This window comes from Protomyctophum bolini (assembly GCF_963924005.1).
Source record: "Protomyctophum bolini genome assembly, chromosome: 18".
NCBI lineage: Eukaryota > Metazoa > Chordata > Actinopteri > Myctophiformes > Myctophidae > Protomyctophum > Protomyctophum bolini.
Genome location: NC_137879.1, coordinates 19,339,082 through 19,350,965, shown reverse-complemented (window position 1 = coordinate 19,350,965; position 11,884 = coordinate 19,339,082). Strand labels below are relative to the sequence as shown.

The window sequence follows — 11,884 nt, the reverse complement described above, 5'->3', positions numbered from 1 at the left end:
CCACACTTGGCGTTGGCGTGTTTGACTTTGGCTTGTGTTGTGTGTCACTGAGGACACTTGAAGAGAAAACTTTAGTTAATAGACGAATCTTAGAAGAATATATAGGGATTGAAATTGACGCGTAAAGGTAATTGTTGAATGCATGACATTACTGAAAAATGCTGACAAATGTCTACTCATGTAATTGTATTTGTAGATTGTTTGTAAAAAATGTACATGGAGCTGCGCTGGTAGAGCTACGTGGCAAACCCCTGTGCATATTGCATTATGTGACTTAATTGTTGTATTTTGTAACCAAACCAAGATATTATTATTTAATATCAAAGAATAAAGTGAATATAACCGCATGTTTTTCTGCCGTAACAGACGCTATTAGGATGAAAATAAAATCCCATAAACATCACTGATGACTGATGAGCATGGCAAGTGTTATCAGATTACTTACAATTACAACTGTCTTGTATTTAAATTAAGAGGATCCGAAACAAATGAAGGAAAATTAAGTTTTGCCACGTGTTTTATTTGACATTAAAACCTGGGCAGAAAAAGTAATCGACTCTTATTATATTCCGCAGTCAGCACTGCTTTGTTGTCAGAAATGACCTGCTATAATGTAGGCCACTTGCTTATCTTATCTATGCTATCCATCCATCCAACTCAGACAGAGTTTACGATGTTTAAAATATGCTAGTTAATGCGAGGGGAGGAGTCTGTCATTCATCATTGCATCATGCGGAAGGAACACTCATCCACGGCGGCATGTATCCAGAATAGATGCGAGGCGTACTAGGCTACTATAATAACAGTTACTTATACTTCCACGCATAAGTCCAGCATAAGCACCACCACGTGTGGGTAGTAACAAAGGAAGGCGCGCGATGCCTGAACGGCGTGAACTATATATAGTGATCTGATAATAATCGGCATAAATTCGGCGCGATGTTCTTGTTCTGAATCTGCACCCGATAACAAGAACACTGAACTGACTGAAGAAGATCTCCACGTGTCTATCTTTTACTTGGATTTACTTGGATATCTTGTTTTAACTGGTTCGATACTTTTTTTTAAATTAAGCACAGTTCCCGCATAATCAGGTGAGGGCATCAGCGCAGCTTGTGCATTATTTTATCATTATGTATTTTGTGCATTCTAGTATGAGCCAAGGTGTGACTGCCCTGGGAGTTTTGGGCCATGGCTGAAAAAAGTTTGGGAACTTGGGAAACACTGGCTTTTACAGCCAGGTAGCCCTACAAGTCAGAACCCAATGGTACTGATGTATCTGACATTTTGGAGACCCAGTAGCCATGGGCCCGGTTCGGCACGAATCGATTGGGCTGACCCACGGCCCGGTTCCGAGAGGGGCTGCTAACAGCCAGGTAGGGGTACCCTTTCATCACGATGATGAATTTAACTTGCTGGTAGCCGAGTATTGTGGCACAGCACGAGCTATGGGCATATTCGGCTGCTGCCCTAATGGCCTCGGTAGCCCCTTTCTGAACCCTGATTTTTGTTTTTGTTTTTTGGGATGTCTACTCAAATACAAAAAAGGTATTCAGGCCAGGTTCAGAAAGGGGCTGTACCCTAATGGGTAAGACAAGTGTTGCTGATCAACAGTAGGACTTGGAAATTGGAACACAGAACTCACTGAACTCTTTGTTCAGCACTTCAGCCCTAAGAAATTACCAGGAATTGTCAGTAAACGTATTATAATTTGAGGAATAGTGGAGGGCTCTTGTTTGTATGTACTGTAAAGTTTACAGTATATTTTTACAGTTTACAGTGTAAACCGAGAAGATACAGGTGCAGAGAGTATACAGGATAAATAAATCAATGGATCACATTATTTCTATTATTATTATTATTATTATCTTGCTTATGTCCAGATTCCAGCCAATCTGTTTTTTATCTGTCAAATGTAATGATGTGATTAATTTGTATTATTCATCCCTACCTTAGATGGAAGAGAAGCAGCCCTTACCCAGTGATGATGACAGGATTGCCAATGGTATGCCAGGGTCAGAGGTGACTGCCTCACTTCCAGAGTGCAGTGGTCAGGTGGAGACATTAGAGCCCCCTGCTAGAGATGGATGGAACAGTAAAATAGAATATTTCCTGGCACAGGTTGGATTCAGTGTCGGGCTCGGCAATGTGTGGAGGTTTCCATATTTGTGCCATCAAAATGGAGGAGGTGAGGACTGAGGACGCAGCCGTGTCAATTTATTAGTAGTGCATGTTTAGATCTGTTATTTGTATGCCTTGCTTTTAGAGCACTATGTAGAGTTTGTAGACTCTTCACAAATGTGCAGTTGAATGGCCAACAACAGCCTATTATTTGTACTGCAGTGCTCACTTGTCAGCTGTGAAAAATTGTATTCTGGCAGTTTCATAACAAATTTCTCAACTGGCTGCTTCAATTTAGACAATTTTGACACGGGGTGAGCTGAAGTGAATTCTATGTTTTGTTCTGCCAAAATGCCCTTGAACATAGGATGGAAGACGGTCTTCTTCTAAATAATAATTCAGCGAATGTCTGAATGTCTGTCTGTCTGAATGTCTGAATGAATGTCACTGACAGCGCGTTATCTCATCATTAACTGCACGAATCACTCCCACTTTTCACACAGGCATGGACCATAATTATATGGAGGGCGTAACGGAGCCCTTTTTCCCCATTTGACACATTAATGATTAATAATCAATTTATTAGTGAATTAACCTCGCACCTCCGTCCCTTAGCGACACCTGCATCACAGGCCACCGTTATCACCGTTACCCCACTGGCATGCTTCCTCTAGCTACCGCTGCACCACAACAAAATGTGCCCTATACAATTTGGCGCCGCGCGTGTGTGTGTATGTCTCCTAATAGACAGCACAGCCGTTGTCGTCTATCTCCGACCGAGCCACACTATTAGCATACATCTCTCCATGGCAAAAAAAAACTGCACGCTCCCACAATCCGGCTAGGCTACATTTTACCGATTTTAACGATGTATTTCACTGTTCAAATATTGTTTTTACATCACTCCAACCCCCTCAGACCAGGAGGCGGTTTGTGTGTGTGTGTGTGTGTGTGCGTGTGTGCGCGTGTGAGAGGGACGCTAAACTGTCAACACTTCTACTAAACAAAGGATGGCGCCATAAGTCCATATCCATACATTCGGGACATAAATTACGCAAAATACTTTTAAACATGAAGGCAGCAGCTTACTGCATTCTCCTAGCTGTTGTGTGCTAAGCTACATTAGCATAGGAAGGAACGGACCCACAACAGTGTTGGCCAATCACCAGGGTTGACACATGTATATATATAATATATATATATTTACTATATATATATATATTTGCTGTTCATATATTCAGAACGGGTAAGGACTAGTATGAATTAACAATGATTTTTATTATGTTTATGATAAGTTTACATTCCATATGCACTCCTAAATCCTTCACCAGCAGTGGCCCTATGTCCATGTCTTGGATTTGTGAGCATCTCTGTAGATGTCACATGTCAAATTAATCTACCGTATGTCAAATTAGTCTATGGGTCATAAAATAAAATGTCTCTTTTATTATCCAATGGGTAGTTTAAGCCAAGCAATCCGATTGGTCAAAGACAGACATGCTGCTTATTTCCATAAAGGTTTGTCATGCTCCTTAGTTGCCATCCCGACCCTTGTAGTGGAACAGGGAGCTTGTCTGTGATATGTCTTGCTTTTAAATGCTTTCCATGTTATTAACCGTTGCATAAATAAAAGCATTGAAGATGTGACATTACAAGAGAGCAGCAAATATACTGTACACCCACAGAGGTACCCATAAGCATGCATGACCCACTTCAGTTATCAATGTTTTATTAACATCTTTGATCGTCTCTGATCAGGAGCTTTCCTCCTCCTATATGTGCTATTGATGCTGATTTTGGGAATTCCATTGTTCTTCCTGGAGCTGGCGGCCGGGCAGTCCATCCGACAGGGCAGCATCGGAGTGTGGAAGTACATCTCCCCGAGGCTCGCTGGAATTGGCTACTCCAGCTGTGTGGTAAGCTGAAAATACTATTTGTGTTGTGACCAGTGCTGTTTGCCAATTCTAGTTATGGTGTTTAGTTTGAATGAAAACCAGCTAGTCAAGTATGATAACAGAAACATGTAAAAGAAAAATAACAAACAAGATTCTTACTCTCACGTTAACGTATTACATATGACACCTGAGACTATGTATTGGCTCTTAACCAGTTCTGTAACATGTACAGTATTAAACTTTGGGCAATAATGTGTCTTCTGAGGCCACAATAATGCACAAGCTTGGCTCCCAACATTTGGGTTATGGACGGAGACCAACTTTGATGGAGATATGTGGCGCTATGTAAGAATGTGGTCCTGACTTCTTGGAAAAGGCTAATTAGGTTTCCACATACAACTGGTTGAGTGCCATGTGGTTGGATATAATGAATGAATAACCATTAAGTTTCCACAGAGCTCATGTTCTGCCTTGCCCACAGGTATGTTCCTTTGTTGCCCTTTACTACAATGTCATCATTGGATGGAGCATCTTCTACCTCGGGAACTCATTTCAGTATCCTCTGCCTTGGGAAAAGTGTCCTGAACATGGAAACCTAACGGGTAGGTACCTCCTCCTCAGCACACCTAATTTAACAAAACTTGTAGATCTTGATTGTTTCTCACATGCAAACTTGTCATCTTTTGATGACATTTTCTTAGAGTATAGACCATAGAGTAGATAGTATGATTTGTGCACATCCAATGATAATTTGTGAGGGATACTCGAAATATTAAAATGAACTCCATTGAACTGCAGCAACGAATGAGGCATCTAGGTTTTTCTATATGTGGTGTAGCTAGTAGCCTCTGCCCCAGGCTTACTGGGCTTAAAACCGAGGTAGTCCTCATTGGTTCCAAATCCGCACTCTCCAAGCAACCCAGTTTCACCCTCACCATTGACAACACCTCAGTTTCCCCCTCCCCTCAGGTTAAGAGTCTGGGTGTCGTCCTTGATAGCACACTCTCATTCCACACCCACATCAACAACACCATCCGGTCTGCCTACTTCCACATCAGAAACATCAACCGCCTTCGCCCCTCACTCACTTCCCACAGTACCGCAATCCTGGTTCATGCTCTTGTCACCTCCCGTCTGGATTACTGTAATTCCCTTCTTTTTGGTCTCCCCCACAAACTTCTCCATAAACTCCAACTGGTCCAGAACACTGCAGCACGTATCATCACCAGAACCCCTGTCATCAGTCACATCACCCCTGTTTTACACCAACTCCACTGGCTTCCCATAAAATCACGCATCGACTACAAGATCCTTCTCCATACTTTCAAGGCCATCCATAACCTCGCCCCCCCATACCTGTCTGACCTTGTCCACATCAACATCCCCACCCGGTCTCTCAGGTCTGCCTCCTCCCTCACCCTGAAAGTCCTCCCAGCCCGTCTGTCCACCATGGGGTCAAGAGCCTTCAGCCGCTCTGCCCCTCACCTCTGGAACTCCCTCCCCCCTGACATCAGAAACATGGACTCTATCACCACTTTCCAAACCCACCTCAAAACCCATCTGTTTAGGCAGGCCTATGACCCTGCATGACCTGTCTGCTGCAAGATGTGTTTTTGTTCTGCTTTTAACTGTTCTGCTTTTAACTTGTACTGTTTTAACCTGTACGGCGACCTTGAGTGCCTTGAAAGGCGCCTTATAAATAAAATGTATTATTATTATTATTATTATTATTACTCATCTGCGAAGAGAAAAGCCTGGTCACAATATCAGGCATAGAGTGCATAGCCGGAAATGTCAGTCCGGAACAACCGTTAGATTTATTTGTTACAATATTTGTCTGCCAAATTCCAGCAATGCACTATACAGCGCATATTGTGCCCAGCATGTGTGTAGCTAGCAGCTTTATACTCACAGAGGCCCTACCCCTCTAGCAGGTCTGTATTTTTGCTCAGGTACCTATCTCACCCTTTTCACGACTAATCAGTTTGCATGCTTGCTGCTTATAGTAGCAGACTCAGAGAAATGTCTCAGACAATAAAAGTATTATGTGGTTGTCTGTCCATTGAGATCTACCTCTATATATGTTAACAACATGCTACGATACTTTTGCTATATAATATTTTCTTTATTCAACAATAAAACCGTAAAGCTGTATATTTGTTCTTTCTTTTTTAACTTACAGTTAAGGAATGTGAAGCCAGCTCACCCACTACATATTTCTGGTACCGGAAGGCCCTTGACATCACAGATTCCATCGAAGAGACTGGACAGTTCAATGTTTATAGCATCTGCTGCCTGCTGGCTGCCTGGACCATCGTGTGCCTGGGGATGTTTAAGGGTATCAAGACATCTGCTAAGGTAACTTGTCTGACCAGCCTTGGCAGCTGATTCACAAAGGTCTGATACGGTGGTTTTCAATCCAACCAAACTCGCTTCAGAATAAATGAAGTTTGCATGGCACTAAGTTGGACAACACTGGAGGATGAAATGTCTGTAGCACTTACTTTTTTATAGCGTGGCACTGAAGAGGGTCTGTGTGTGTGTTACGAGCACAACTCTAATCTCGCAAACCCACTGGACCAAAGTAAATCACAGATTTGTCCCCTTTTCTTCGGTTTTATTATATTTAACATTTTATAAATGTCTTGTGACAATTTGTGCACAATGCACACAAATAACAGCGATATCATACGTATGTCAGTGTCAACATAAAATCCAAGATCCATATGGAAGCCGCCATTATTACACACATGTCTTGTTCTAAATAACATCTCCAGAATCTCCATATAATGGCCAGGGGTGGACACACTATCGCTTCGTTGAAGCATTTCCAGATCAGTTCCAAGCTGAGTTAGTGTTTTTAGCATCCCAGCCTTGACTGACTCACTGACTGGTGTAGGACTATTTTTGTCTGTGTCTCAGTGTTTCACTTGGAGTCTGGTGGCTCATTGGCTGTGTAAACGAAGGTGTGGACTGGGATCCCTTGTCCATGGTCTGTCAACAGACAATCAATCATCGATATTTTCCAGCCCTGGAGTCTGCATGTGTAAAAGATAGATTGACAGCACAGCATTGTGCATTGCATTGTGTGATACAACTTGCGCACACTGTGTCAAAAATATTGCATGTCATTTCTTACACATGATATGGTGGAATGCTGCATTGAAGTAGTGTGGCATGTTATATGTAGGATACATGTTGATTTAGCTGCTTCTTGCCTCTCCCTTGAGCTCTGTTTACACATCACACATCCTCCTCACACTATATTGTGAGGAGGATGTGAAAATAACAACTCAGTTCTTTCTGTATTGAGCTGTATAGCTTATCGTTTCTATATATGTTCTTACAGCTTACGTATGTTTCTTGATGACTATTCTTTTATGTATTTGATGTATTACCATGTTTTGTTCTCGCTTACTCTAAATCGCTCTGGATTAAGAGCATCTACTAAATGCCTACATTTTAAAGTAACACCCAATTTGGGGCGGGAACCCATTTTGGTGTTTTACCCACTCAGATCGGGAACCCATATTTGGGTTCTGTACAGTATGTACAGTATGCAAAAATGTAAACATTTTGATTCTGCTATATACATATTTGAAGTTTTTCAGAAACCTTAGGTCAGGATTTAGAGGCCTTTTTAGAATCGGCCTCAGGCCTAAATGGGTTGATATAGATTATTATGGTTAAATTCATCCCATGTGTACAAGTGCAAAATTGCATTGGGTGCTCATAGGCTAGCAATGTATAGATTTTCCCAGGTATAGTAAGCCTTGTCATATGCTTAACCTAGTAAATCAGGGATTCCCACGGTTCTGGGAATTTCAGGAATGTCATTGATCCGCCCACACACATGCTCACATACAAACACGTCACTGGGAGATCAGAGAATCCTGCAACTCTTGGTCAGTAGTTTTTACCAGGGTGCATTTATCATGTGGCTTTACAAAACAGTCTGTAGAACCATTCAGTTTCTTTAACAGCCATATTATATCCTTACAAGGTTCCCCCAACTTTCCGCCTCATAGCATTCCCGGCTTGAAGGAATAATCATTTATTTCGGATAAATACTATTTAGGCTGCACCACAGACACCCATGTGGATCAGGGACCTTCAAAGATAAGATAAGACATCATGAGAGCATTTGGATTTAACCATGCATAATATGTCATAAAGTCTTCAGCTTCAAATTTGAACCAGGACCACTATAAAGCGATGCATTCGCAGGTGGGGAACTCAGAGTTAGAAGGTCCTGGGTTCGATTCCCACTGGTGATGCTGTGGGCACTGCGGCGTGTTCCCTCCTCCGCGTCATCAGTGCCCATACCCGAGGCGGGGATGGAAAAAGGGCCTTTCTGTGTGTAGTTTGCATGCCGTAATCCTGGTCTCTAAACTACCTCCCCCTGGCCAGCCGGGGCGCCTGATGGAGGGGAAAGGAACTGGTCGGAATAACGTGTTCCCACACGCGCTACGTCCGGCCGGGGAAACTCTCCCCTGTTAGGTGAAAAGAAGCATCTTGGACTCCTCATGCATAGAAGGAAGCATGAGGTCAGTCCGCTGCCCCCCCCCAGGTTGGCAGAGGAAGTGTAGCGCCCAGGATTACATTAGATAATTGACACTGGGTGAAAAAATGGGTTACAAAATTGTGGGATTAAACATTTCTCTTTCTATGCTTATCAGAGTATTAATCCCCACTGTTTTTTTCAGGTCATGTATTTCTCCTCCATCTTCCCATATGTGGTGCTGCTGTGTTTCCTTGTCAGAGGGCTACTGCTGGATGGAGCCCTAGATGGTATCACCTACATGTTCTACCCCAAGGTCAGTACACAACACATTTGCTCAAGCTACTCCACTTAGAGCCTAGACTTCCTAGATTCGTTCTGTAGTACAGTTATCTCTTTTTCAACTCTTAAAACATTTTGTGAACTGGATGTAAACAAACACTGTGTGTTGTGACGGACGAGGGTCTTTTATTCCACCCGGAAAATAACATTTGTAACCGCGATCATCGGTTGTTTAGTTATGGGACGTTGAATCAAGCTTATTTTGACCAAAAAGCATTCTGGGAAAAGAATCCGAGATTAATGTATTTTTCCAAATCTGCTAACGAGGAGGCGGACAGCAGGTGAAAAATTTACTTCCCGTTCATTTCTGGTTTTATCAGTTTCTTAGCAACCTAGAACCATTCATACGATGGCGAAGAGTGCGATTTATCATAACACACTGAAAAGACCACATAGGATGTTAGACTTTATCTTTTGGATATCCAACCCAGTTTTCGATTCAGCCCAATTTGGGGAAATGAATATTTCACCCCAGGAAGGGCGGATGGGGGCTTTAAGATATGGGCCAAGCAAGGGATTAAACAATGGAAGGATGTTTTTGACAAAAGGGGAATCTACTCTCTTTTGATGAACTAGCTGCTAAATACAATTTTTAGTAGAATTCTCTCCTGAATCCAAATGTAATGCATGGAAGGCTGATCTACAAGAGGAATTGACATTGGAAGAGTGGAGCACAGCCTGTATGGATGCTCAATCCCAGACGGGTAACACTCGGTTAAAACTGTTGCAATATAATTGGCTGATGAGGGTCTATATCACTCCAGAGAAATTAAATAAATTTAGTGCAGATATTCCAGATACTTGTATCAGATGTGGTAAAGACAAAGTTACACTTTTCCATTTTCTGTGGGCATGTCCAAGAGTGAAAGAATTCTGGGAAGAAGTGAGGAGGGAGATTCAGAAGATATTGTCGATAGATATTGAGCTTGAAGTTCATACCACATTACTGTAATATGACTTATTTGTTTTTGTCCTATCGTGGAGAATTTGATAAACCTGACACATCAGTTACTCCAATCGTCCACAGTTGGAGATCTGGGCTGACGTGCAGGTGTGGCGGCAGGCAGCTACACAGGTCTTCTTTGCTCTTGGCCTGGGCTTTGGGTCCGTCATCGCCTACTCCTCCTACAATCCTAAGAATAATAACTGCCACCGTGACGCCTACACAGTCTCCTTCATCAACTTCCTCACCTCGGTGCTGGCCACCCTCGTCGTGTTTTCCGTGCTTGGATTCCGCGCCAAGAACAAGGCCATGGACTGTGTAGCCAGGTACAGGTTTTTAGTTAAAAAGTTATTTTAAACAATAATCATGTTGGGACGTTTGTTAGGGGTGTTTGGTCATGAGTCCGATACCCAACCCTAAACCTAACCTCACAGGAAGCCACGGGTTAGTTGTAACCTGCCACGCATGTCGGGAGCCATAGGTTAGTTTTAACCCACACGGGTTAGTTTTAACCTGCAGCACATGCCGCACACACTGGCAGCGCATGTCGGGAGTGATGGTGTTGTCGAAATTATGCCTGTCGGACTGTTAGGATGTCTAACAAACGGGGTGCATGGACTGTATAGTTGCAATGACCCGAACCCTGCTGTATCCACGTTTTTTTACCCTCTCTGCCCTCAGTTTCCTCTCTCTACACTCACCAATTACAAATAAAAAATATATGCACGAGAAGCAACTTGACATAAATAAAAGTAAAAGCGAGACAGAAAATCATAGCAAAGAAAAGGTACCATAGGGTAATACATAAAACAATTATTTCTTATCATTTACTTTGAGAATGAGTGATTTTTGTAGTGGGAGAAATGTATGCATTTTGTAGTGAAACAGATGGATGCAGGAATAATAAGTGCACCTGGGGAATCGGAATCAGCTGGTCATGGCTGGAATTCTAGGTAAAATATTTAGGTTTTATATGACAAGAGAAATATAGCATAGTAGAATATGTTTTCTGATAAAAAAAATGTCTTTCTTTTTTTTAGAAAAGGTCATACCTTTGCAGAAAGAAATTGCTTTGACATGCTGACAAACTAACATGCACAGGTCTATGATGTCAAAACCATAGCGTTGCCAGCAGCCTTCTACTCTAAGCATATACGCACCAACCCCTCTAGCACATCTAATGTTTTCACTTCTCACCACTAACCTGTTTGCATAAAGTTACCCCTTTTTGTCATTCTCAGCAATATGAAAAGGCTGCCTGAGCTGTTATCCAACGGTGGTGTGGACTACACGATGGCACCTGCCTTTATCCAGGCTGACCCCAGTTCTGTGGCCCTGGAGGACTACAGGTCTTGGTTCAAACAATACGGCATGAATTTCAACGGCTCACTCACAGACTGCGACATGGAAGCAGAGATGCAGAAGGTAAAGACGGATTGTCAGACTGGCATCCACCATCTTGATGGTTATCGGTGGCTTATTCAATTATGTTTTATGTGAAAGTGAAAATGATTAATAGGCAGTTATTGTAAGTGTTCAGACCACCACCACACAATCGCAAGGTGCTCAGGTCAATCCTGGCTGGGTATCTGTCTTACATGTCCAAAATCGCCCTCTCTGCCCTCAGTCAAGTTTCTGTCGCTCTACACTGCAAAACAATATGTATCTCTTATGCCATATCCTATGACATAAAAGCAAAATGACCCACATGTGAAAATTGACAATTGGGGGGAAAATATGAAGATGATGATTCTCTCATTCAAAGACATGTGTTTTGCTCTGGGTTTGACCTGCTTTGTGTGTAGGGTGTGGAGGGGACTGGTCTGGCCTTCATTGCCTTCACTGAGGCCATATCACTCCTGCCTGGCAGCCCCTTCTGGTCAGCGATGTTCTTCCTCATGCTGCTCAACCTGGGCCTCAGCACCATGTTTGGCACCATGGAGGGCATCCTCGCCCCCCTCACGGACAACTTCAAGGTTCTGGCCAGGAACAAGACCAAACTCAACGGGGTAAACATTTTGCTTTGGTTGGAGCGACCACCTTGGGTATACCTATACCCCTCGTCCCCTCCTTTTTTCTGCT

At 42.7% G+C, this 11,884-nt stretch overlaps 1 protein-coding gene across 1 annotated transcript in view; it reads left to right on the top strand.

Annotated features, from left to right (window-relative positions):
• The first annotated feature begins 778 nt into the window (after positions 1 to 778).
• The window catches only part of LOC308333571 (sodium-dependent neutral amino acid transporter B(0)AT2-like), a 15,257-nt gene continuing 4,151 nt past the window's right edge, over positions 779 to 11,884 (top strand). The window contains exons 1-9 of the mRNA XM_080790030.1: positions 779 to 1,094; positions 1,957 to 2,188; positions 3,880 to 4,037; positions 4,498 to 4,618; positions 6,199 to 6,374; positions 8,723 to 8,833; positions 9,887 to 10,128; positions 11,044 to 11,227; positions 11,608 to 11,811. Coding sequence (XP_080646156.1) covers positions 1,957 to 2,188; positions 3,880 to 4,037; positions 4,498 to 4,618; positions 6,199 to 6,374; positions 8,723 to 8,833; positions 9,887 to 10,128; positions 11,044 to 11,227; positions 11,608 to 11,811 — 1,428 coding nt within the window. The 5' untranslated portion in view covers positions 779 to 1,094. The remainder of the gene's footprint in view (positions 1,095 to 1,956; positions 2,189 to 3,879; positions 4,038 to 4,497; positions 4,619 to 6,198; positions 6,375 to 8,722; positions 8,834 to 9,886; positions 10,129 to 11,043; positions 11,228 to 11,607; positions 11,812 to 11,884) is intronic.